Source organism: Rhagoletis pomonella, unplaced genomic scaffold (assembly GCF_013731165.1).
Source record: "Rhagoletis pomonella isolate Grant_MI unplaced genomic scaffold, Rhpom_1.0 Rhpom_scaffold_01355, whole genome shotgun sequence".
Lineage (NCBI taxonomy): Eukaryota > Metazoa > Arthropoda > Insecta > Diptera > Tephritidae > Rhagoletis > Rhagoletis pomonella.
The window spans coordinates 19,981-46,008 of NW_023459909.1; the positions used below are offsets into that span (position 1 = coordinate 19,981).

Sequence of the window (26,028 nt, forward strand, 5' to 3'; positions counted from 1 at the left end):
CATAATAAATGAAGTCGTTTTATTGGGTGCGTTTAGAAATGCACTGAGCCAAAGAATCAGTCTCTTTTATATCTATACTTATAATTCATGGAAAAGTCCAATATGCGCAACGGCAGTTAAATGCCGAATTGGAACTTAGTTGCGTAAATAATTAATTTCCATTAATTATAGTTTAGAAATAAAAGAGACTGGAAGCTCAATCAGGCTATAACAAGAATTAAAACATGGATGGAGGACCACAGCCTCGTTCCAATATTCATCGAAAAAGAAGAAATCTCAACTTAACGATGCGTCAAATACCTCGGGTTTATACTGGATAGTAAGCTCACATTATGGGACCACATTCAGAGTGTGTCGAAAAGAGCGTCGAATAAGTCAGCAATGCTAATGGCAAAGTTATATGGACTCAAACCATGTATACGGCGCCTCTTGATGAAGACAACGGAGTCAATTTTGTTTTACGGAGCAGAAATCTGGGCTGCAGCTTAAACGATAGACAAATACCGCAAACGTCTCGCCAACATTCAACGACAAGGAGCACTGAAAGTGGCGTGCGCATATCGCACCGGTATCGGAGGAAGCCGTACTCGTACTCGCGTAAAAAAAAAAACGGACTAGGAAAACGCAGGCAGCAAAGGAAGCCAAAAGCAGATTACTGAGCAGAAGGCAACAAAAATGGCAGAGTGATCAAATGGGGAGGTGGACTGCGAAACTGATTCCGCACCTGGACCGCTGGCTAGACCGCTCACGCGGAGAGGTGGGTTATTTCCTCACTCAGTTAGGGCCTGTTCGAGGCACGTAATCAAAGCGGAAATACTGCAGCACTGATGCAAATTTGCAAAACTGTTGCAATTTCCAACTGATAAAACGTTGCTAGTAGTTCATTCCGAACGTGATACTTTAATAATGCGCGCAACACTGCGGTTGTGATTGCATCTCGAACAAGCCCTTTATTGACCGAGCACGGATACTTTTAGAGCGTACCGGCACAAAATGGGGAAGGTGGCGAGCCCACACTGCGGTTACTGCTTACATGTAGACAATGCAGAACATACATTATTTTTCTGCGCGCGCTGGGATGCCAACAAGCGGCGATTGGAGCGAAAACTCGGCCCCGTAGCACCCAAAAATCTCGTTTCTTAAATGAAAAATCATGAGACACGGTCGCGACTTTCGCCGAGATCATACTGCGGCGCAAGAGCCAAGAGGCCTTCCACTCTACATTCCATTCTCCTTTCTATTTTGTATGGAGTGTCACAAATTGAAGGGCTTCTTCTTTCGCTACCCATGGAATGCCTTCCAAAAGGGCTTTTATAGCAAGGCATTTCGAGGAGTTCTTTTAAAGTTGCTCCTTTAATTTATAAAAATCATACATCTTTGAAGTATTTGCTTAAGGTTTATGCATGATACAATAATTTTTAGAAGGTAGTTTCACTTCTTCTTCTTATCCGCCATGTTAGCTATCTGACAGAAAACGTGTTTCGTATTTTTTGTTGTACCAACTTTTTCAAAAAAAAATCCAGCTTTTGACGTTGGAAAAATAAAACAAAGAAAAGCCAAACATATAAGTAGAGAAATTTTCGAATGTTTTGTAATAATTTTCTTAATAAAAAATTAACTGCTGCTTTCGTGGATATTGCAACACACGGAATAGATGTAAGGACACAGCTATAAGAGCCACCGCACACCACAGACTTTATCGGCCGCCTATTTAAATGACAGGGCTCGCTTGAAATATGTACATGAAGATTTATGGAGGTGCGCACATTACACCAGCTTAATCGCTCTGACCAATAAGTTGTGGTGCAATGGAAAGACTAGCGAGCACATCTAAATTGGCGGCCGATAAAGTCCGTGGTGTGCAATGGATCTAATCCATTATAAACAAGAAATATTGCTGTTATATTTTCATTTTTATGATTTTTATTCATGTGATTAGCAGTGGAAAAAATGTATGTATAAAATACGTATATTTATATTAAAAATTAAGTGATCAGTTATGAAACATATAAATCTTTACATGTTCTGTTAAAAAATATCTAAAATAACAAGCGATAATCCCCAAGTTCTATATCGTAGCAGTGGCCACATTGCGTGTTTGTCACAGACACGGTTTATGTCAAAAATTTTGAAGTGAAACTACCTTCTAAAAATTATTGTATCATGGGTTTATGTATATCAAATATGTGTGATTGCAACATACAAGATTTATTGAAATTGATTTGTAATGCTCTATAATATAAATTTATGCATTCGCGTTAATTGTAAATGGATAAGCCCTTCTAAAAGGCAAGCAAGGAAGCACTTTTTAAGTTCTTCTTGGGTAAGCCTCTTAGAATGGCTTTACAAATAATTGCACGAGACATATAAATGCTAGGTAAACTGATTTTGCGGGTGGATACATTTCGAGTTTTCAATAACAAAAAAATAATTATTATTTAAAGATTTTTCTGATTCGTGTAGTACATTCTTTTAGCTATTAGATAAACATAAACCGAATCAGGTATGCTACTAGCCTATTTTTGAATGACTTCGCGTCGGATCTTCGTTCCAGATCACAGTGCCAACGGCTCGTAAGCTTGTAGTGCAGTTATAACTTTAGTTTTTGTAATTGTAAATTGAATGTTATGCCATCTCGTTCCCACTTGTGCTGCATTATCGACATGCCGTCGGAAATTGCATTTGACATAAATTAAAGGAAACCAATGCACGCATTTCCATAAATGACTTCCAAATGTCGTTTAATTAAAAAATATATTTGGAATTGCAATAAAAACAAAGTGTGATTAATACAATTTTAAAACTAACAGTGCATGTGTTTAATGCACTCAGTTCACTTAGATCACTCCAACGCTTTCAAATCTTCTATGAATTCCTCCATACTCTTGCTGACCGTTTCCGCAAAAATACTTGTCTCAACGCCGCAGCCATTTTTCAAATTCGCTACACATGCACGAACGGTAATGCGATAGGTTTGATCTGGTTCCAGTCCTTCTAGCTTGTAGGAGTGTACATGACCTGGCGCCGCTATGCCATCGAAAATTTCCTGCGCTCGACAATCGTTTTGCAGCTGATATTCCGCAGCGGCGCCGACTAGTTGGCATACAGGTCGCTGTTTTACTATAGGGAAATCATCAGGTCCAGTATCCTGCATGTTGAGCGCAATTTCTTCCTGTTGTTCACGGAATTTATTGAAATTGCGTATTGCTTCCATGAAATTTGGATCGCCTTCCAAATCGTGGTCATCTTTGTTGGTTTTATCTTCAAGGTTATTGTTGTTCTTTTTTTCAGCTAATTTGTGTGTATTATCTGGTACTTTGCGTTTGGGCCGTATAAGTTTAGATGTGCTGTCGAGAAAGGCGCTGATGGTATTGGGGGTAGTGGAAAGTTTGCCGTCAACAAAATTGGTACCATTGTTGCAAGCAATTGCTTTGGCTTCGCGGCGCACATGCCTGTTATCCACCTTGCGCCTGAAATAGGAAAAGAGTTACGGTCGTCTGATGAATATTAAAAATATGTAATAACAAGTAATTTTTGAGCAAAAAACCGACTTAAATTCTGATATAAAAATTTAAGAGTACCGTTAATTTCTTTATGATCCAGTGATCAGATCTAAACCGAATTAGTATGGGACCACCTGTGGGCTAAGACCCCTTTCCTTTAAAAGAAGAATTATAGAGATCGATTACGTGGACCAAATTTATTCGGTAACATCTGTACATACAATAAGAAAAAAAAATATTCCGATGAATTGATAACCTCCTCCGTTTTCGTTTAAGTCGGTTAAACAGTAAGTATATATTTTATAAAAAAATTAGGAAAGTGTAGTTCGTTGTTCCTTTTAGTCACCATGCGCTTATGCCCTTTTTACTGTAGATTATTCCTACTTTGCCTTCGAATGGGACGTTTCCGGTTAACTTTTTTTCAAAGGTACAACTTTGTACATACATTAAATTTATTAATCAAGTTATTAAGTTCACTTTTTTATTGTCTTCGCCACGGCATTTAGGAATATCTCTTTAAATTGAACGCCGAGGAGAAAAATTCCCTTACAAAATATCTGCCTTACAAAGCGAAAATCCTAGAGAAAAGAATCAACCAAAGATTCTTCCATACTAATTTTAAGGAGCATACCTCTAAAAGGAAGGAGGAGGACCAACACAAGCTTGAAAGAGATATTAGACCTTCTTCTTCGCACATATCTTCCAGGTGGTGACTTAAATCAGTCCTCAGCAGCACCATCCATAAATCTAAATGTATTCGACTCGGAACCCACTTGGCTTCACTTGGAATTCCTAATTGGAATGAGTTGCCACTGAAGAGAAACGGCCAAATTGGCGCTTAGGCGGTTACAGCACCAAATAAGATAAGAAGATTGTATGACTAATCAATAACTTCTTTCCGTATAAGTTCCCGTCCGGAATGTTTCTCGCCATGTTACAGGAAACCCAATTGCTGGAGATTCCATGGCTGGAGAGTATTTTGAAGGCATGTCTAATGTTCAACCATGTTTCAACTACTTGAAAAATGATAAAGTAGCGTTTATCCTAGAGGTAGCCAGGAGAGACACTAGATAAGCAAATCGACACATGATGATAGAGAGAAGCAACGACAACGTCACCGTGGTGAGTTTTCGTTAACACGAGAATCCCATAAGATAGGCCGCCACAGTGCCGCCTAGGTAGACATTTCCCCAAAAAATTAATGATATGCCGCCCGGAAGCCACTAAAGTCGACAAAGTTTTTACTAAAAATTTGAATAAGAGCATAGCCACGCGTAAGCTCTTCACAGAAAAAAATGCCAAAAAATATTCTTTGAAATAAAACGTTGGTTTGACGTTTCTTGTTTCCATATAGATAGTAGAGAATTACAGGAATTTAAATTTTGGAATAAAATTGAATACGGGGTGTCCCTGCGGTATTCCAGAAAAACAGTTCTTTTTAACCAAAATTTCGAAAAATACTAAATTTTAATTGAATGAATAAAAAATATATGTAAAAATAGGTTATTTTTATTATTTTATTAAATAGTACAGGCTTTTAGCTTTCAAAAGAAGAAATAAAAACCTAATTTTTTGCACTTTCTGGAGTAATGCGTTTTACGCTAATGCATAAAATTATTTTTAAATTTTTTGTTGGTGCCTTGAGATCTGCACGATTCGTTCCATTTTCAAAAATGAATGAATGAATTAAAAAGCTTGACCTGTGGACAATAGAAGGTTAATTTTTTTTAAAGAGTTGCCACCTGTTAAAAAATTAGACTGTTAAAAAAATAGATAAAATTTTTTTTTTATAAATGAATTTTTAAGAGATGGTTATCAACCGAAATGTGTATTAACTACATGCAGCGTGTTGCCACCTGTATAAAAAATCAAATTCCACTTGAATTAAAGGAATTAGGTAATTGAAATAGATAGGTATCACCACAAGGGAGTCAGACGAAAGAGGTTTAAGAAGGTTTTAGCTTGAAAATATTACGAAAAATAAAATATTAAAATATTTATTATTTTATAACAAATATATACATTGTCAATCAGTGATTTGTTGTGATTACATTCCTTTTAAATTACTGGACTCTTAAATTAACCCAGGGATGTTTTTACTCTTCACTTATTTCTTGATAGATATGTGCAACCTCTTCTTGTTTCCGATATCCATATTGATATATGTACTTATTTCACTTACCTTATTCCCTTAATTAAACTGAAATTAATTTTTTAAACATGTGGCAACATTTCTACGTATCGTTTAGAAGTAAAGCATTTTCAAAACCATTTCAATTGATACACATATTGTACTATATAATTCATTTGACTTATTAAATAATTTTAATACAATTTGTAACAGGTGGCAACCCTTTTCAGAAATAAAAACTTTAACTTCAAACTGCAATTACAGTGAAAGTAAGAAAGTTATCCAACGGTAAATTGCATTTTTGAATTTAGCGTCCTCAACTTTATTAAGAAGCGAACTTTCATTTTAATCCGTCCAAAATTCTATTTTTGCCCATATTCTATATGAAAGGGAAGCACTGTGGGCCGTGCCAATTGACACGGACTACGGTTTTATATCGGTAAAGGTGCCAATAAATATCGTATTTTTTTAAATTATGTCAGTAAATTTTGAGATTTTACTGTATTTGACAGAAAATTAATAGAATATGCAAAACAGGATTTTAATGGCGATGGATGTGAAGACTTAATCATAACATTAATCGCAAAATTATCTAATCGGACCGTCGCTATTGGTGATACTGAGTTTGCAGTTAAATTGTATTTGAAAACATTGGACGAGAAAGGTACCTACTAGTTTTTTTTCTATTACTAGCCATAGATTGTTTTCATTAGCGAAATAACCCAAAAAAGGAGGAGGTTATCAGTTCGTCGGAATATTTTTATTTTCTTATTAATTTTTTTATTTTTTTTTATGTATGTTACTGCATAACTTTGGACCACGTCAATCGATCAGCGGATCATGATATATATATATATATAAAAATACAGTGCTGGAAAAAATTATAGAAACATACAGCTTTCATATATTTTTTATTGTTTGAAGAACTCTTTCATTTTTAACACATTCCGATTTCGTACATTTCGTTTACGTTAAATAAAATCTAGTGTTCTTTTGCAATGGCAATAAGCCATAATAAATTGTGGCCCCTTTTTTAATTTTGGCCTGGAAGATATAATAGAAACAAAGTATTATTTCTAAATAAACTAAGCTTTGAACCAAAAATTCTTAAAAAAATATTATTGTTTTAGTTGCTTATTGAATCGCCGCATTGCCTGATTACCTCTTCGCATATTCGGTGCACCGAATTGACGAAGTTTGCACAAACACTTTTCGGAATGGAATACCACGATTTTTGAATGTGGTGCCCAAATTCGTCTTTATTGCGGGCTTCAAAAGGCCCGATTCTCTTCTCTAAGTCTGCCCAAAGGTGCTAAATAGGGTTGAGGTCTGGCTATTGTGGCGGCCACTCCATAGCCTGCACTGTTTTCTTCTTTAACCACTACTTTACCAGTTTTGATGCATGTTTAGGATCATTATCCTGCAGTAAATCCCACCGCAATAGCATTTCCTCTTTAGCATAGGAAAGCCTTATCGTCTGTAATATGTTTACATAGTCAAGCGCGCACATTTTGTTCTTAATCCAAAGTATTGGACCAACTCCTTCCTTCGGGAAGCAGCCCTATACCATAATGGAACTCCCGCTGTGCTTAACCGTTTTTTCGTGTCTTGTGGATCAAAGGCTGTGTTCGTAGGACGTTTTACTATTCACTATTTTCCATCTGATCCAAACATATTACTCTTTGTCTTATCAGACTGCAGCACTTTTTCACCATTTTGACGAAAAAGATGTTTTCTGGCAAAACCAAGTGTGCTGTTTTTGTTTTTAAGGCTCAGCAACGGCACCTTTCTAGAGATTCTGGCAGAAAGTTTGGCTTCTGCCAATCTGTACGTCATGGCTCGGCTTGTGACATCGACATTCAATTCTGTTTTCAGCTTTCTTGAGGACAGAAAAGGGCTAACTTTGTAATGCCGAATTAAACGCCTTTGATCGCTAGCAGTCAGTTTTCGCTTTGCACGTCGTGTTTCTGGTTTTTTACGCTATGAAGGGCAGGGAACACCTTCGTTTTGGAACAGCCCACCATATCTACTATCTTAGTCATCGAATTTCCTTGTTTTCTTAAACTTATTATTAAGTTCTTCTCCCCTTCCGTGCAGTGTTTAGCTCGGCCCATTTTATTCATTTTAATGTTTCAATAACCTATAGTATAACTCTACTTTAGTTAACATTCTTTAAAAACGCAATTAGAAGTGCCAAAAATAATTAATTTACCTTTTGTAAAGCACCAATATTAACAAACACGTTTTGTTTCTATTATTTTTTCCAAGCGCAACTATTCAATTGTGTACTCTCTCGCACATAAAGTGGAAAGGAGACAAACAAGCGGAATATAATGTTTTGCAAAAGAACAACCTTTAACTGATATTTGTACAGGGTGCGCCATTCCAAAAAATATATGATATAATTGATTTAATATTTTTCCATAAGCTGTTTCTATTATTTTTTCCAACACTGTATATATACATATTTATATATATATATTTTTTTTTATATGAGAGTTAAAGTCGGTTTTTTTTCGCTAAAATTACTTGTTGTCATATAGCGTTGAGTGGAAATATACTATATGTTAAATAAAATAAAATTATGTTTCTACTTACGATACAAAAATTAAATTCGGCAAAGTTTCTTCATAAATTATTTGATCTTTGTTATAATAATTTTCATCCTTGGGTAGTGGACCACTGTATTCAGGGTTTATAACAACACACTCGCATGATGATGAGTATCTCAAAAATTCTGGATGATTTCCTAGAGTAACATCTATGTAACAATTGCAAAGGAAGAAAACAAAAATGTAAGAACCAGCAGCGATTTAATGCGCTGAAATAATAACTTACTATGTTTACCAATGATCACTTTTTCGTGATAGATTAAATACATCTCAATTTCGCCATTGGGCATGTGCGGTGGCCACCAGTGGAGAACCTTAGTAAATACATATGTACATACATGGAGATTTAATAAATATATTAATAATATGGTGGCAAATTTCGACATACTATTTTATCGATGGCGATTGCAGTGTAATAGACTCTCCTCACCGGTCCCGGTTTACTCGGTAGCGTACGAAAGTATTGAATTTTTGAATAGGCATCTACTTGTATGTGATAGTCAGTCATTGTTAAGGTTTTCGCAAAGTAGGCGTATTGTGTATAAGGCTTCAGATTTGAAATTATATAGCGCACATTTTTGGTGGGATTTATATCCATGCGCCAACTGTAAAAGAGTGTAACTATATATTTTAGGTTTCAAAATTCCATATATGTATGTATACATATATATGCATGTATTTATGTACATACAGTGACTCAAACAAATGTCCACGTGCTGATTAATTTTATTTTGTTTAATATATTTTTTCTATAAAAATACCATCCACGCTTTGCCCGAAAATATATAAATCACAAATTAAAACTGTATACAAAATTTAGGAAAATTCATAAAATTTTCATCAAAATTCCAATTTTTTAATCCGAATCTTTAGAACATTTTTGCGTATGCATGCAATTTTGGTCTAATGAAGTGCAAGTTTCAAACGGCTAAAAAATCATGTTCACTTTTGAGATTTTTTTTCGAGACTACTTGTCGCTAACGGTCTGCAGTGTTTTATGTCACAAAAAATTTATGTTTATAATTCGAGCTTTTATTTTTTGTCGCACAACAATTAAAATTAAAATTAAAATTGTGTTATAGTCATTGACTCTGTTTTTCTTTTCCTGTGCTTATCATTTTCTAATATTTGCTACATTATGCCCTGTTTTTGTGGCCATAGAGTTGAGCGCGCCCAAACTTCAGTGCAATGTGATCAGTGCAGAGAAATTTTCCATTTGAGTTGTGTTGTTGGTAGCCTGCCTGCCGACTTAAATAACCTAAATAATGCTGACAATATCTACATTTGTGGTTTGTGTGCTGCTGATCAACAAGACGAGTCTATGACTTCGAATAATTCTTCGTTACAACAACAACAAACCACTCAAGTGCAAGTGCCTAATTCCCACACTGCTAATGACAATTTTGCTGAGTTGAAATTACTTAACTCTAATCTTCTCTCTGCTTTGAATGTTTTGCATGAAGATAATGAGTGCTTACGACAAAAAAACCGATTCCCTTCAAGCTGAGGTTCGTGACGTGCAGTGTAAGCTCAATGACAACAATTCCATTCTGTCTCATTTGCTCACACAATTTGAGAAACTGTGCAGTGTAAACAAATACAACTTCTCTTCATCTATGCACCCAGCCTCTTCTTGCATGTCAACGGGCGCTAATGGCTCTGCCGACGGCGCCGCTAAAGAGGCCGGGAGACTTTACAATCAGATTGAGACTGCATCCGCTACTCTTCTACCCTCTTCTAATTATGATGCTGCTGCTAGCACTTCAACTGATACTGGCTCTGTCAACGTCGATGCTAATGCTGTTATTATACCAGCTGATACAGCTACTCATCTACCGGCAATAATGCTGCCCAACGATGCTGCTGCTAACATTTCAACTGCGACGCCAATTCCTAACGCCCCTGCCTCTCAATTTTCTTCGCCTACTTCGGTTATTGTTGACAACCCTCCTGCAGTTGTTGGTAACCAAAACGAATGGAAAAGAGTGCAAAATAAAAAAAAGAACAAACGAAGAAATAATAATAAAAACCAATTCAACCGAGAACGCGCTCCCAACAATGATAATGCTGAAGCAGGTACTAGCTCAAATCCGGATAGTGCTGAAAGCAACAATAATGCTGCAATTGCAAATACCAACATTAGACCCACCCCAAATAATGGTAAACAACTTAATTTGCCTTTACTAGCGCAACCTTTAGTTGTTGGGTCGGCAATTCATGGTGATTTAAGTGCTGTTACGAAAAGGAAGTGGTTGCATATCTCGCCTTTCTCTGCTTCGGTTACATCCGAAAAATTAACATCGCACATTTCTCAACATACCGGGATAGACGAAAACTCTATCGTCTGTATTCCATTGGTAAAGGCTGGCGTGGATCCCAAATCTCTGCGTTATATTAACTTTAAGCTGGGCGTTGAAGCCAGCTCACTTCAAAAGCTATTGGTGCCAGAGCTATGGCCTACAAATATAGCTGTGAGGCCATTTAAATTTGGGTCAAAAAACGACGAGGTCCAACCGATGTCCAACGGCAATCGGTTGGGCCCGGTGGAACAATCAGTGGCCTAAAAATTTACATGCAAAACATGGCTGGTGTTAGAACAAAATCCCAGCTCTTGCGGCTATTCAGTTCACATCAGGATTATGATGTCTTCGTTATCATTGAGACGTGGTTAAATGAGAACTTTAATAGCGAGGAGTTCTTCGACCCCAAGCTTTATAATGTCTTCCGCAAGGATAGAAATGCCAACCTCACTGGATGTGCTAGAGGAGGTGGAGTTCTCATCGCAGTGCCCTGCAAACATCACGCTTCTGAGGTTGCACTTAATAATAATGATGCGCTGCTTGATCAACTTTGTGTTCTTATCCGAGGCACCTCAGACTCAATTTTTCTTTGTGCTTCGTATATTCCGCCCAACAGTAGCCATGACCTATATACAGCGCATGTCGACAACATCGTTGCATTGGCTCTGAACAAATTAGGAGGCGACCATCTTTGCGTGCTAGGCGATTTCAACCTTCCTAACATAAATTGGTCTCGGAATACTTCCAGTTCTTCATTAATAGCGAGTGATGTTACTAGCCTGAATGAAATATATTTAATAGATAGCTTTTTAAGCATTGATTTAGGGCAAATTACCCAAATCTACTTGGTCGCACCTTAGATTTAGTATTTTTAAGTAATAATTTAAACTACACATTGCTAAAATGCGATTCACCTGTGACGAAGTCTGACATGCATCATGTTCCGTTAGTCATAACTTTTGAATTTTATAAATTTGCCAAAGTTAGAAACGATACATCATATCTTTCTTTTAATTTTAAGCGTTGCAACTTTTTTGACTTGAACAATCTATTTCTAGAAATTAACTGGGATAGCTTGTTTTACAACTTAGACACTAACAGTTCTTTCGAGAAATTTAGAACAACTGTTGTGGATATTTGTAAACAGTCTATTCCTTTGGTTTCAAAAAAGAAGTACAAAGTTCCCTGGCATAATGCAGCCCTGACGAAAATTCGAAATCTGAGGAATAAGTTTTTCCGCAAGTTTAAAAATAGTAAAAATATGGTGTTCTTCGAAAAGTATAAAGAGTTTGAAAAGAAGTTCGCTTGTCTAGATAAATTTTTGCACAGAAATTACATTTTAAGTTTTGAAGAAAACTTAAAAACAAATCCAAAATCGTTTTGGAATTTTGTTAAGTCAAAAAAGTCTGTGTCGAATATTCCGTCCTCTCTCTTCCTTGGCGACAAAGCTGTTGATTCTCCTGCTGATGCGGCAAATCTGTTCGCTGAGTTTTTCATGGCCAACTTCGCGTCTGACTCTGATAACGGTGAGGACATTCGTTTCAACATACAACCTTCAATTGATTTTGGAAATCTTGAACTTTCTTCCGAAGATATCGTTAGTGGCATCTCTCGACTTAAACAGTCATCAAATACCGATGTTGATGGTCTGTCTGCAATTTTGTTTAAGCAGTGCGAAGCTCTTGTTTATCCTCTCTTATTAATATTTAATAGTTCCCTGTCCTCGGGCACTTTCATTGATCCGTGGAAAGTGGCTTTTGTTACACCTATTTTCAAGAGTGGCAATAAAAATGACATTAGCAATTACAGACCCATTTCAAAACTTTCCGCCACGTCAAAGCTTTTTGAATGCATCATCCAGGAAAAATTAATATTTTTCGTTAAGAATATGGTATGCCCAGAGCAACATGGCTTTCTTCCGGGACGCTCAACTGTGACTAACCTAGCTATTTTTTCTGATGACTGCATCGCAGCTTTTCAGTCTGGATGTCAGGTTGACACAGTATATACGGACTTTTCTAAAGCATTTGATCGGGTTTCCCATGTAGTCCTGGTCAATAAGCTTGCCTGTATGGGTTTCCACTCAGTGTTTCTAAACTGGATTGAATCGTACCTACGTAATCGCAGTTGCAGGGTCATTGTGGACAATGTCAGGTCTTCTCCTTTCGTTGCCTGCTCTGGTGTTCCACAGGGAAGCATCTTAGGTCCACTTTTCTTCTTATTGTTTATTAATGACATTCGCTCCTGTTTTTCTACAGTAAAATTTTTACTATATGCGGATGATTTAAAAATTTATTCACCCATTTACAGTCACCATGACTCTGAACTGATGCAATTAGATTTGGATAATTTAAGTACATGGTGTAATAGCAATCGGTTAACTCTTAATTTAAAAAAATGTTTTCAGATTACTTTTTCAAAACGCGTTAACGTCATTGAAGCCTCATACCATTTATCTAACTCGCCCCTTACAAGGGTTAGTGAAATAAAAGATCTGGGGGTAACTTTTGACTCCAAATTTACTTTCGCAAAACATATTAACCTTTGCATTTCGAAATCGTATGCCATGCTTGCTTTTGTTAGACGTCATAGCTCAGAGTTCACTGACCCTTATACGCTAAAGCTTTTATACACCGCGTTTGTGCGCTCTAAACTTGAGTACGCTTGTTTTATTTGGTCGCCTTATTATCAGTGCCATATTGCAAGAATCGAACGGATTCAGAAAGTATTTTTATATTTTGCTTTGCGCAGCTTACGCTTTTCTGAACCCATTCCGACTTATGAGTCTAGATGCCTATTGATCAACTTAAAGTCACTGCAGAACAGGAGAATAATTTTGTCGCTGTCGTTTATTTTTGACGTTTTTCGTGGTGCTACTGACTGCCCCATGCTCCTGGAGAGGATTTTCATAAATATTCCTGCCAGAGCCCTTAGGAACTCTGAGTTCTTCAACGTTCGTCTGTTCAAAGCTCTTTATGCAATCAATGCTCCTATTACTAGATCCTTGATTGAGTTTAATAGAATTACTAATTATTTGGAAATAGATTTTTCTTGTTCAAAAGAGTGCTTTTTAAATACAATAAACCCTCTTTATAAGTGAGCCATTTATGTATACTAGTAATTTGCCTACTGTTATCACATATTTCTACTTAGCCTGTAAGATTTTCTATTCTGATTGGCTTAATAAATAAATACTAAATACTAAAAATACTATATTCAAAAAAAAGTGCAAAAATCCGACACCAAAAAAAAATCTCAAAAATAAACGGTATTTTATATGGATCTTAGGTAATTAGGCGATACTTAAAGCACTTAAAAAATACAAAAAACGTCAAAAAACTCAAGCACACTAATATCTAATTACCTATCATGTCCGCAGCCATGTCGTCCATCGTAGAGAGTGACATTCTTAATGGGCGCTTCCTTATAGTAATACACATAGCCCAGTATAATTTGTATATTATTAACAGTAAATGTATCTATTTTCAGGCGCACTGCTGTAGAATTGAAATCTTCAACTGTAACATTTAAGACGCCCAGAGGACTGCTACCTGAAAATTGTTTCGAAAAAAATAAAAATAATTATACACAAATGCACAAACAACAACTGCAACAGCATACAAATGACCCGTTCTCCATTTGAGTGTGGTGAAACATTTACTGTGGTAATAGGTTTGGCGCTTTTTAAAGACTTCTCAAGTTGACGAATTTTATTCAAACACAGTCGCGGATTGAGGTGAAAATAAATGCTGCCTTTTAATATGGCAACATTTTGATTTGGCGTCCAAATTTCAGATAAATGGTAATTATCGACAGCATAAAGTGCATACCTAAAAGGGAATTGGAAGACGTTTAGTTAAAAAATAAGTTGCGAGTTACCAAACAATATCCACCGAAATAACGAATAGATACTAACAAATCATCTATAAGCTCTTCACCGCGTATGGTGACTAAATTGCGCAAGAAATGCAGCGACAGCAACTGTGGTGAGTTTATGATTTTCAAATAGCCTGTGATTTCGGTGATATTAACCCAGATGTACCTAATGTACTAAATATAGTACAGCAAGAACATGAGCAGCATGCTCACATTTGAATGTGTGCAAAAGCGCGAAGCGTATTCAACTGCTCAGTACGCGTAAGGCAGTCATTCGAGATTGAACTCAAACAAAAGCTACAGTTAAAATTTTGTGTTTGTGTGCTTCAAAGTTAGACAAAAATAGAAAATGCAAAACTACAACATACGGTTTGAAAGGTAAGAGAGTATAGAATATTGTATTTATAAAGAAAATTTTTATTTCATTGGTAAGTGAAAGAAATATAGTGACACTTTCGGAGTGACATGAAAAATTAAGTTATTTTTGTAAAATTTCATGGATTTTGGATAAACAAATGAAGGTGTACTATATTTAGTACATTAGGAAAATATGCATTGTATTTTTTCGTTATGTCACAGGGGGATTTCTCTTCACGAAGTTCTTGCTATATTAGAGGAAGATGATACAAATGAAACTAGAGTTGAAGAAGTGTGTATTTTTCCACCAAATAATGCAACGGGTGATTTGACAGATGAAGACTCTGGGGATGAAGATTATATGCAGATGGATAACCTCCCAGCTTCACAACTACAGGCCCCAGCAGAAGTTGTATTTGAAAGAAAAAATGACGAGAGTACTTCTTCAGAAGACTCGGATGATGACTTACCACTGAGCCTACTACAAAAGCAAGAGAATGTTCGCAAATGCAATGTGAAAAGGCAAAAGAAATACAATTGGGTAAAAGAAGATTTGGCGGTTATTGCAACAGATTTCGAAGATTCTGAAGTTTTAGTGAACACCGAAAATCCGCTGGAACTTTTTTCAAAGTTCTTTGATGATGAAGTGATAGAACTTATTTTGTCTGAGAGTAACAAGTACGCGCAACAAAAAAATGTTAACGCAATCCTTGAAAAGCGTGAGATTTTGGCATTCATTGGAGTTTTGATTCTAAGCGGATATATACAGGTTCCAAGAAGAAAAATGTTCTGGGAACGCGAAAAAGACTGCCACAATGACTTGGTCTCAGAAGCAATTTCGAGGGACAGATTTGATTTGATTTTTTCAAATTTTCACGTGTGCGACAATCAACACTTGAACATCGATGACAAGTTTGCAAAAGTAAGGCCTCTGTTTCGTCTGCTGAATAAAAAATTCATGGAGAACTCACCAGTCGAAGAAATGCATTCCGTTGACGAGGCCATGGTACCGTACTATGGCCGTCATGGCTGTAAACAGTACATCCATGGAAAACCTATTCGTTACGGATATAAGTTGTGGGTCGGTGCCACCCGATTGGGCTATTTGAACTGGTTTGAACCATATCAGGGTGCGTCAACAAACATAAGCAAAGACTACGCTGATTTTGGTGTTGGTGGTGGAGTAGTGCTAGAATATGCACAAGCCTTACGTGCCAAGTGGCCAAACCGGAACTTCCATCTCTTTTTTGATAATTTTTTCAGTTCGATTCCTTTGATCGACAAACTAACTGAATGGAACCTATATTCAACAGGAACAATAAGAGAAAACCGGTTAAAAGACATTTCTCTAACAGATTCGAAGCATATGAAAAAAGATAAGAGGGGAAAGTATGACTATGCAAAAATCTCTGATCAAAATATAATAGCAGTGAAGTGGCATGACAATAATATGGTCTGCCTTATTTCTAATTTTGCTGGACTAGCACCGATCCATGCTGTAAAACGTTATTCACGACAGCAAAAAAAGAATATTCAAGTTGAGCAGCCACACCTCATAAACATGTACAATGCCAACATGGGAGGAGTAGATCGTTCAGATCAGAATATCAGCCTGTATAGAATTTCCATCCGAGGCAAAAAGTGGTATAACTGTTTGCTGGGTCACTGTATTGACATGGCTATACAAAATGCATGGCAGTTGCAGCGCAAACAAGGTGGAAACCTGGATCAGCTGAAATTTAGAAGGGTAATTGCAACAACATTACTGCTTCAAAATCGTAAAAACCCATCTTATCAAAGAGGACACGCAAGTAGCTCACAAGGAACAGTTTTACGATATGACCACCTTGATCATTTCGTTATTCCTCAGGATAAACAAACTCGATGTGGATTTTGCCACGAAAGGACCACGACCAGATGCTCGAAGTGTGACGTTGGAGTGCATGTAAAGTGCTTTATTTCATTTCATACTAAAAATTAATTTTCCTTTATTACAATGCATATCTCCCTAATGTACTATATATAGTACGGCCAAATACTCAAGGTTTATGAATAAAATGTTTTGAACTAAGTAGGCACATTTCTTTTTTATTACATTTGAAGCCCAAATTCAGTTAAATATTGTTGCTTTACTATCTCAATAACTTTTAGGGTTATCTGGGTTAACCAGCGCATTATCCAAGTCGGTGATTTTGGCTGAAATAAGATTTTAGATTTAATTTTTGTTCAATTTTATTAGCGACTAAGCGAACTTACTTTTAACATCGGTCAACTCTATGGTTAATGAACCATTTATGGTAATACAACCCTTTAAGCTTTCGAAATCATCTGCTGTATGTATGCTATATTTTCCAGCGCATAACAATTTACAGTATGTTTGGCCTTTTGCATCGACTTGGCTCAAATGGTTCTTGGGACATGTTTCCAAACAGCCTGAGTCAGGAGGGTGTGGTATCCAACCCATTTGGCGGCACTTGGCGGCGCTGATGCATTCGCGATCTTGGTACTATGGAACCGAGGTGGCAAAGGAATGATAAATAAGTACCAAGGATGGAGATAGAAAATTTTAAATTGTGCTTAATTATAGCGTACATAAATAGGTTAGATTAGAAACTAAACAATGATTTAATTTAATTTTATGAATTTTTTCGGGTCCAGTACAAGACCTTTCATAACCACTGTCCTGAGCCAGTCTGAAATGGTCCAGAAATAGTGCCAAACTGGTCCTGAAATAGGCATGAACTGGACCCAAGATGGCCATGTAGTAGTTTTGAACGATCGAAAAAGCCCTGAACTTATCCCGAAATGATTCAGAAACGTTTCTGAAATGGTCTCAAAATTGCTTAGAACCAGTCTGAAAAGGGTCCCCAAATAGTCGTGAACTGGTCCCGCAAGTATCCAGTATGGGTCCAAAAATTATCTCGAGCTAATCCCGAAAAGGTCCTAAACTAATCGTGATCCAGTGCAGAAATTGTCTTGCAATATCCCTGAAATAGTCCCGATATGTTCATTTGTACACACAATAAACAATTACAGATTTTTTGCTTGGTTAAACACGAAGCAGTTAAAAATTTTCTGCTGGGGGAACGCAAATTTTACCTATACCGAAAGCTAAGCTGTTTACACATCAAAAATTGTTTACATTTACTCCAAAAAATAAAGAGATATGCAAATGCTTTATACAAGGTACATTGAACAGGTAGTATCAGTAGAGCAGCTGATTTGATTTATTTTCAAATTATTTGGTCTCGAAAATGTCAAATATTTTTAATTTTTTCTCACAAAAATTCTGAATTGTTAAAATCCATTTGCATGTGAAACCTTTTTCCATACAAAACAAGCGATTGAATAGCAGCTTTTGGAACGTTCGCCCAACTCGGCAGCACGACCGCGGATTACTGGGCCTTGCAAAGGATGGATCAATGCTTCGAGAAGCAAACAAATTTACTAGGAAAGAAAGTTGCATAAATTTTTATTTTTTCCAATTTCAATTTTTTATTTTTTATAATTTTTTGTATTTCACATGGCACGCTTTGATTTAGAAGAAAAAATTCAGAACAGTTTTTGACACTTTCGATACCAGAAGCAACAACAAAATACACGCAAATGTTGTTTTTGCTCTACTGATACTACCTGTTTAATGTGCCTTGGCTTTATATATATTTATAAGATTTAATTTTCAAGATAAGAGTGAGATCTCTCTGCTAGAGGCCTTTCGATGATCTTTGGAAACTTCGACGTCATACCTCAAGAAATGTGTTGGGCGCCGGCTTCAAAGGGATTTTTTTCCGAATATATCTCTAGAAATGCATGAACCGATGTTGTATGGCCAAGTTGTGCTCACGCAAGAATTCCCTATAAGCATCAAGTTTAGGCTTTCCGGATTTCTGCAAAGCTAGCAGCTCTTAGTTCGAACAGGAATCATGATCGTATTTTTTTTTTTAATTTTATAATTTTTTTTTTGGAACTTATGTATGTATATTTTATTTGTTTGTTTTTTATTTAAAGTTTTCTATTTATTTTTAGATTTTAGAATTTCAACTGTGAAAACGAAAATACTTTTATCGAAAGTGTATCCAAAGTTTAGAAAATGTATTTTAAAAAGAGTTTTTTTTTTTAAATGCAACAATTTTTATTGAGCTTGAGGCGGTTTTTAATGAAAAACTGATTGTGGAAAAGCAATAATAATTTGAAAAAATGCTAGAAGTGATAGCTATTTCGGAAATCACATCAAAAAAGGAAAAAAGCAACGATAATTTACAAGACGAACTTAGCACAGTGCGCAGGCAACTGGCTGAGTCAGTGGGATCGTGGGTTCGAATCCTACTGAAAGAAGTCTGATAAGGAAATGTGGTGATTTCCGAAATAGCTATCACTTCTACCATTTTTGCAAATTGTTGTTGCTTTTCTTACTCAAGCGGTATCACATAATGATACTCGCGAACAACATTAATTTTTCCCCTCCCAGCTCAAGGGTTAAAAAGAATTTTTGTTTATCTTATTTAATTTTTAGAAACTTGTTTTAATGATATTTTCACTAATTTTTTTTCGTTTTAAATTAAATTTTCTTTTAATGTGGAAAAATTTATTTGATTTTCTTATTTTTTATTTATATATGTATTTATTTCCCTCTTTAATTTAGTTTTAAGATTTAATTGTTTTAGAACTTTTTTTGTTAGTTTCAATTAAATTTCATTTATTTTTTCTGCTTTTCTTTAATTATTATTTTTTCTTTTATTATTTAATTTTCTTTTGATTTTTCGGTTACATACTACATAAAATATTTTAAAAAGAAAAATATTTTTTAATTTAATTTAATTTTTAACACCTTTATATCACAGAAATTTTTTGGTTTTCTTTATTTTAATAATGGTTTTTCTGTTTTAATCGAGATTTTTTTGTTTTGGGTTTTTTTTTGTTTTAAAAAGCACAATATTTTTTAAATATAATTTAATTCTTAGAAACCTATTGTGATAATTTTTTATTTTTTTAATTCAATATTTTTTTGTTGATTTAATTTTCCTTTGCAAACTTTCTTTTATTTAAGCTAGTTTTTAGAAACTTGCTTTATTAAGTTTCTCTTTTCTTAATTTAATTTTTTCCTTTTTTAATTAAATTTTTAGTTTTTAATTTTTGTTGTTTTAAAAAGAAAAAGACATATATACATTTATAATTCCAGTTAATTTTTAAAAACTTACTATATTTCAAAATTTTTAACCGACTTCAAAAAAAGGAGGAGGTTATAAAATGATCGGAATATTTTTTTATGTATATTACCGCATAACTTCGGACCACGTCAACCGGAAAGGTGGTGCCTCAGGGGTAGTTTCATACTAATTTGTAATTTGTAATAAGATCATTGGATCATTAGAAAATAACGGTACACGTAAATTTTTATATGCGAATTGAAGTCGGCTGTGTTTTTTGTTTAAAAACTACTTGTTTCCTTTTTAAAAGTAAAGTATATTTTTTACATTTCGTTTAATTTTTAGGAACTTATTTTATTTCTTTTCATTTTAATTATGTTTTTTCTTTTTAAATGGAATTTCTTCCAATTTTTTAATGTTATTTTTTTGATATCATATTATTTTTATTATATTTTTTTGAATACATTTTTTTATTTATTTACTTTCCTTCTAATTATTAGGTTTTATTGTTTAAAAAATAATTTTTTTATTAGAAAAAATATGTAGATATTTTTTATTTAATTTAACCTAAGGCCTCCTCGTTAGCAGATCTTTCAAGTAGACTTTGGAAACACAAAAAGGAGCTTTTAAGATAGTTGCTGGAATTGACAATTGTCTTACGAAAAACTTTTGTTTTAATAAAATAATACTAAGCGAAAAAGCATTAAATTCAGTGTAGCAAACCCGGACTTCAATAGAAAGTTTTGGTAAAAACGGAAAATATTTATGTAAGTATTTTGCGTATGCACAAAAAAAAGGACTGCTCTGGAAAAAAGTGGTAACAACAAGAAATTTTGGGACGCACCTGATAGTAGTTCTGTGGACAAGCGTCCACACATTGTCGCTCCATGTTCAGATTCGCGCACAACACGCAGTTCGTGCCGTCGCAACCGCTCAGACAATTACGATCACAACAGCTACCATTTTCATCGCAGCCACGCATGCCGCAGTCCGACCGACAATTGACAATATTGCTTGTATCAGGCCGTCGTTGTGGCATATTAAACTTCCAGCAATGCTTACGCAACTTCTCCGGAAGATCTTCCTCGACGATAACTTGCCTGGTGCTGCGAGCGCATTGCGTACAGTGATTGTGCAATTTATTATTCTGCAATGAGTGGATGAAAAAAAAAAAATAAAACAAAAACAAATATATAACCCGTTGCTACAGTTCAAATTCAAAAATGCAAACCTTATGCCAAAAATGCTGCTGCGTGCTATTGCCCAGCAGCTGTACCCAGTTCACCGTATCCACATAGCACAAAGATGGATTACTTTCAATGCGTATATTACCCTTTTGTATGCGTAGCAATGACTTCAGGCCCAAATCTTGCAAATCGCGATTTTCATACACTACCAGCGCAAACTCATCGAACAACAATTGACGGCCGCGTATAATTTGTAGATGTGGAAATATTTGCTCCAAACTTCGTAGGCCATGCACACGATGAACCAACAGATAATCGCTAATCTCCGTCACGGTGGAGGCGAATTGCCGCGCGGCAACATCGTTGGGCGTCATTTGCAAGTGCGCCAGCCACACATGCCCCAACACGCGCGTACAATTCTGTAGCAATGCAAAATCCTTCCTTGTGCGCACCTCAATGGAATTGCATGTGCGGGGCGGTGTTGGCGACTCCGGTGGCGTGTTACTCGTACTAGCAAAAGGGCGGGCAGCAGCGTCGGCATACACTTTGTCTGCCATTGCGATGGGTGCATCTCTTTGTACGATTGCCGCCTGCAGGATGAGCGCCCAAAGCAGCAAAACAAAGAGGCTGCGTTGTAGTGTTGCAGGTACTATATCCAGATGTTTTGCCATTGTCCCCGTGGGTGAATGTCTGCCAACTGCAGTTAGTGCATTGCCAGCTGACGCGGTGGCAACTGAGAAAGGCGGCGGCGGCGGCGTCGTCGTTGTTGGATGGTTGGGTTGGTTAGAGAACTTGTTTGCCGTTATTTTTTCTATAGTACTGTACTACAGACATGTGTAGATATGTATGTTCGTTTGGATGTAATTCAATTAAGAGCTTGACCTCGCCGCTGAGTAATGTCAACATAAGATGAAGAGTGCGCTTCACTGTCGTTGTCGTCGTCGTCGTCGTCGTCGCAGTTGTTGTTGTTAAGTGAGTGATAATTACAATGCTATTGGCAGCTTGGATGACATCAATTTAAACAAATTTATTTTATTCACGTTTCACTTTTCTAGGAAGTCTTTCAAAATAGTTAGAACTATCGTGTTATTCCGTAATTAACGCTTAGATTTCGAAGCGCGCGCCAACAAAGTTGAAATTGAACTGTTTGCAATTGATCGTTGAACTGAGGCGAAAAGCTCCCATCGATATTGTTGTTATAGTTTCTCCAACAGATATTCAATTAAGCGCTTCGAATGAAGGAAGTTACTGGAAAGGCGAAGGTGTTCGCATGGTTGAAAGAGAAAAAATATATGAGCGAAGGGAATGCACGCCATTATTATAAAGGTGAGCTCAATCACTTTACTCATCTGCAAAGTATTTTAAAGTAAGGCAAAGAGCATCGAAGTACCGAATGTTATATTTGTTGTTGTGTGATAGAGCGCGCGTTTTTTGTTAACCAATGCTCCTACTTGGCTGCATTATTTTGCAGAATCTTCTGTGATCGAAGTACATATCGTCGGTGATACTGCAAAACGGTCTATGTCTATTAGTAACCTTGACATTTAGATGGTCTCTTACGTGCACCGGAATGCATCTGTAAATCTTTACACCCAAATAAACGAGTGATAAAACTGGCTACCTTTCGCTGAAGAAGATGAATGGTTGCCAGAAGCGATCAGATACAGACAACAGATCAATTAAGCACCAGTGGTAATAAGTGACATAGAACGTTTTGCAATATCACCGACGATATGTACATACATATGTATGTGGCGGTTTTTGGCCACTTGCTTATGCGTGTTGGAACCGGTTCCGGCAATGAGAAAATTGTGCTCCTTAAAATTTGCTTAAAGGAGAAATCCGCTTGTGAGCTACATTTTGAATTAACCCTGGAAATAATGGAAAATGAGTCCGCTTGTTGCCGGTAGGCCAAAGTTGGGTGCTGACTAAATCTTAGGTGGCAATTTGTCTGCTGTTGCAAAAGAAAGTACGACTCAATAACTGCACAAACTTAATTGAGTGCAGTTCAGTTGTGCTAGGTACATATGTATTCAGCAGTTAGTACTTTTTGGACAGTTAACTGAGCAAAAATAAAAAAATCTGATTTTTGCTCAAACTCGAACAAAACTCTAGGTTTGCGCGATTATAATTGAGCCGTATATTCCCTCCTTAATGCAATTGTTTTAAAATTCATTTTAGCATCATGCAAGGGCTAACTTGAGTGATTGGGTGAGTGAAAAAAATGAGTAGGTAAGTTTTTTACTTCTGCACGCTGTCGCGGCTCAACAAATTTAGATTAAATTTAGCACACAGTTAGTTAATAAACTCGGCTAATGTGTATGCAGATAATTTTACAAACAGTGTTGCCAGCTATTTAAAAAGTGAAGTCCACTTCAATAAGTAAGTTAAATGAAATATTAAAAACAAAAAATGCCAATAAAAGCCTTATAGAAAAAAAGTTTATCTGAAGAGGGTTGCCATCTGTTTAAAAGTGAAATTCAATTAAACTAATAAGTAATTCGAAATATAAAAATATGCATGCTTAACGGAGAGATTTACAAAACATTTATTTAAAATACATTTATTTCGAAAATAGTTTCGAGTGGGTTGCCATATGTTTAAAAAGCGAAATTAGGTTATAGTAATGTGGGATATGAAATACAGCAATAAGGATGTCAAACGAAAACGGTTGATGAAAGCTTTATGCCAAATATAATTTTAAAGAGGGCTGCCACCGCACAGTGTGAGATTTAATCAATCTGGCATCTCGAAATTCAAAAAGAAAATGTTTTCGTAACTCGCTCATATTTTTTTTTACGTGAGAAGAGACCCCAATTGTTACGAAAACAAACACAAAAGAGAATAAAAAAATGTTATTGGCGTGATAACAGCTATCAAACACGTGCAATTGCATAGCATGCTAGAATTGATTTGCAAGCTTGCATTGATCACAAAAGTTTGAGTGATCAGGTCGAAGTTGTGAGTGGTTTTTTTTGGCCTAAAATATTTTTTGTATTGAAGGTTATTACTTAAACTTAAAATTTTTGTTTTATACAATATTTATTTTTGCACTCAAGTATTTTGAAAAAATTGTTTTATAACCACCTGAAAGGTAAGACAAATTTTAAAGTTTTCAAATATTTGATAGACTAGAACTTCCAAGTTCCACGGAGTTCCGTGATGGGAATGCCAGCAGAATCTTTGTTAATGTGCCCAAAACAAATTTAACAAATAAAATCCTGCCCATTTTTTGCCTTTTTTTAGTATGAGTAAAATATCGCGAGAGGAGCTATTTTGGATTTGGTTGAGCAAGGTGAAAAGCGAAAAAACAGAAGCGGTCGAAAAGCACGTTATATCAATTTTTGGACCAGATGTTGACGATACCAAAATTAAAGATCGTATAAAAAAGCTTTGCTTCCAATTTCAATCGCGATGGAGCAAATCTCACCGTGATAAAGCAAGATTTATGCATGACAATGCTATTTGGCTAAGTTCAAAAATTTCTGCTGTTGATTTTGCTCTTGATCACGCACCATCAACTTCAAAACAAATACCTCAACGCGGAAGGCGAGAAAAAGAGTTTGCTGAAAGTGCTTCGAGTACACAAAAACGGAAATGCAAAGAGTTAATATCAAATGTAGCTTCGGAACAATTAACTATGGCTACCGCAATGCATCTGAGATCCTGTGGAAAAAGAGACTCAGCAAACATTGTCAAAGAGTTGTCGGCTTCATCCCCTTCGAAAGGGTACAGCTATAAAAAGAGCAAGGGTAAGCATTACTGAAAAGAAAAGTCTTACACCAGATGAAGCACTGGCCATGATCGTAGACGAAAATTTATCAACTGAGCAATACCGTGGAATACGATTGCATACGATACCATACAGTCCGAAATTGTATCCATGCTATGACCTCGTTAAGCAATCAAAATTATTGTGCTACCCAAGCCTTGTTACTGTTACTGAAACATATGCCGAAATCAATTTGCAATCCTTAATAGACCACACGGTGAAAAGATTAATAGATGCACAATATGAGGTTTTTACGTCGTTCCCTGCCATTCAGCTGAGATGGAGCTGAACAGAACCGTTACAAGCAAAAATTTTCGGATGACAACATGTCAGACGAAAGCATGTTTTCTCTTTCGATGGTGCCTCTTCAACTTAACTCTGGAGCTGAAGGAAGGAAACATATTTTTTGGCAAAATCCAGCTGCGTCTTCGACAAGATATTGTAGACCGATCAAATTTATTTTCACGAAAGAGACGCGTGAGGTCATTAAAGCGGAAGTGGAGCATATTCGGCAGCAAATTTCTGTTTGGAAACCAACTAGCTTTGAGCTTCACGGTTATAGTTTCACGGTTAAAGCCAATTTAATTCTATGTATGATTGACGGCAAAGTCTGCACCGCTCTTTCAAATTACACGTCATCGCAAGCGTGCTATTTATGTGGTGCAACTCCAAAAAACTATGAACGACATGAATGCCTTATCACAGCGCGAAATCGATGAAAATATGCTTGCTGTTGGTCTTTCACCTCTACATGCCTACATAAGGTTTATGGAGTGCTTGTTGCACATTTCTTACCGATTGGAAATAGAAAAATGGTACGTATCAGGCGATGAAAATAAGGAGAGCGTTGCAAGAAGGAAGAACAAAATACAAGACAGGTTTAGGAACGAAATGGGTCTTCTTGTGGATATGCCGAAACAGAAAACAGGAAACACAAATGATGGCAATACGGCCAGAAGATTTTTCAAAGAAGCAGAAAAGACATCGGATATTGCATAAATGTCGATCTGATCAAGCGGTTTCGAGTAATACTTATTTGCATAAACAGCGGCTATTTTATCAATATAGATGCGTTCCAAAATTTTACGTCAGAAATAAGAGAGCTTTATTTGAGTTTATATCCTTGGTACTATATGCCAGTAA

At 36.1% G+C, this 26,028-nt stretch overlaps 1 protein-coding gene across 1 annotated transcript; it reads right to left on the bottom strand.

Annotated features, from left to right (window-relative positions):
- Positions 1-2,740: 2,740 nt before the first annotated feature.
- Positions 2,741-22,370, bottom strand: LOC118752259 (insulin receptor-like). The gene is made up of 11 exons (XM_036487118.1): positions 21,158-22,370; positions 20,771-21,073; positions 17,036-17,285; positions 16,947-16,975; positions 14,463-14,578; positions 14,168-14,376; positions 13,911-14,097; positions 8,635-8,851; positions 8,473-8,560; positions 8,233-8,395; positions 2,741-3,470 (listed from the first exon to the last, which is right to left on the bottom strand). Exons 1-11 carry the CDS (start codon positions 21,782-21,784, stop codon positions 2,843-2,845), a joined length of 2,817 nt encoding a protein of 938 aa, XP_036343011.1. The 5' UTR covers positions 21,785-22,370; the 3' UTR covers positions 2,741-2,842.
- Between the last annotated feature and the right edge of the window lie 3,658 nt (positions 22,371-26,028).

What these genes read in the sequence shown, in the direction of transcription:
- LOC118752259 (XM_036487118.1), bottom strand. Translation starts at nt 21,784, where the DNA reads ATGGCAAAACATCTGGATATAGTACCTGCAACACTACAACGCAGCCTC. An exon ending in AGAGTTGACCGATGTTAAAA is followed by an intron (nt 16,976 to 17,035) that starts GTAAGTTCGCTT and finishes ATCTTATTTCAG; the next exon opens with CCAAAATCACCGACTTGGAT. An exon ending in CAATCGCCATCGATAAAATA is followed by an intron (nt 8,561 to 8,634) that starts GTATGTCGAAAT and finishes GTATTTACTAAG; the next exon opens with GTTCTCCACTGGTGGCCACC.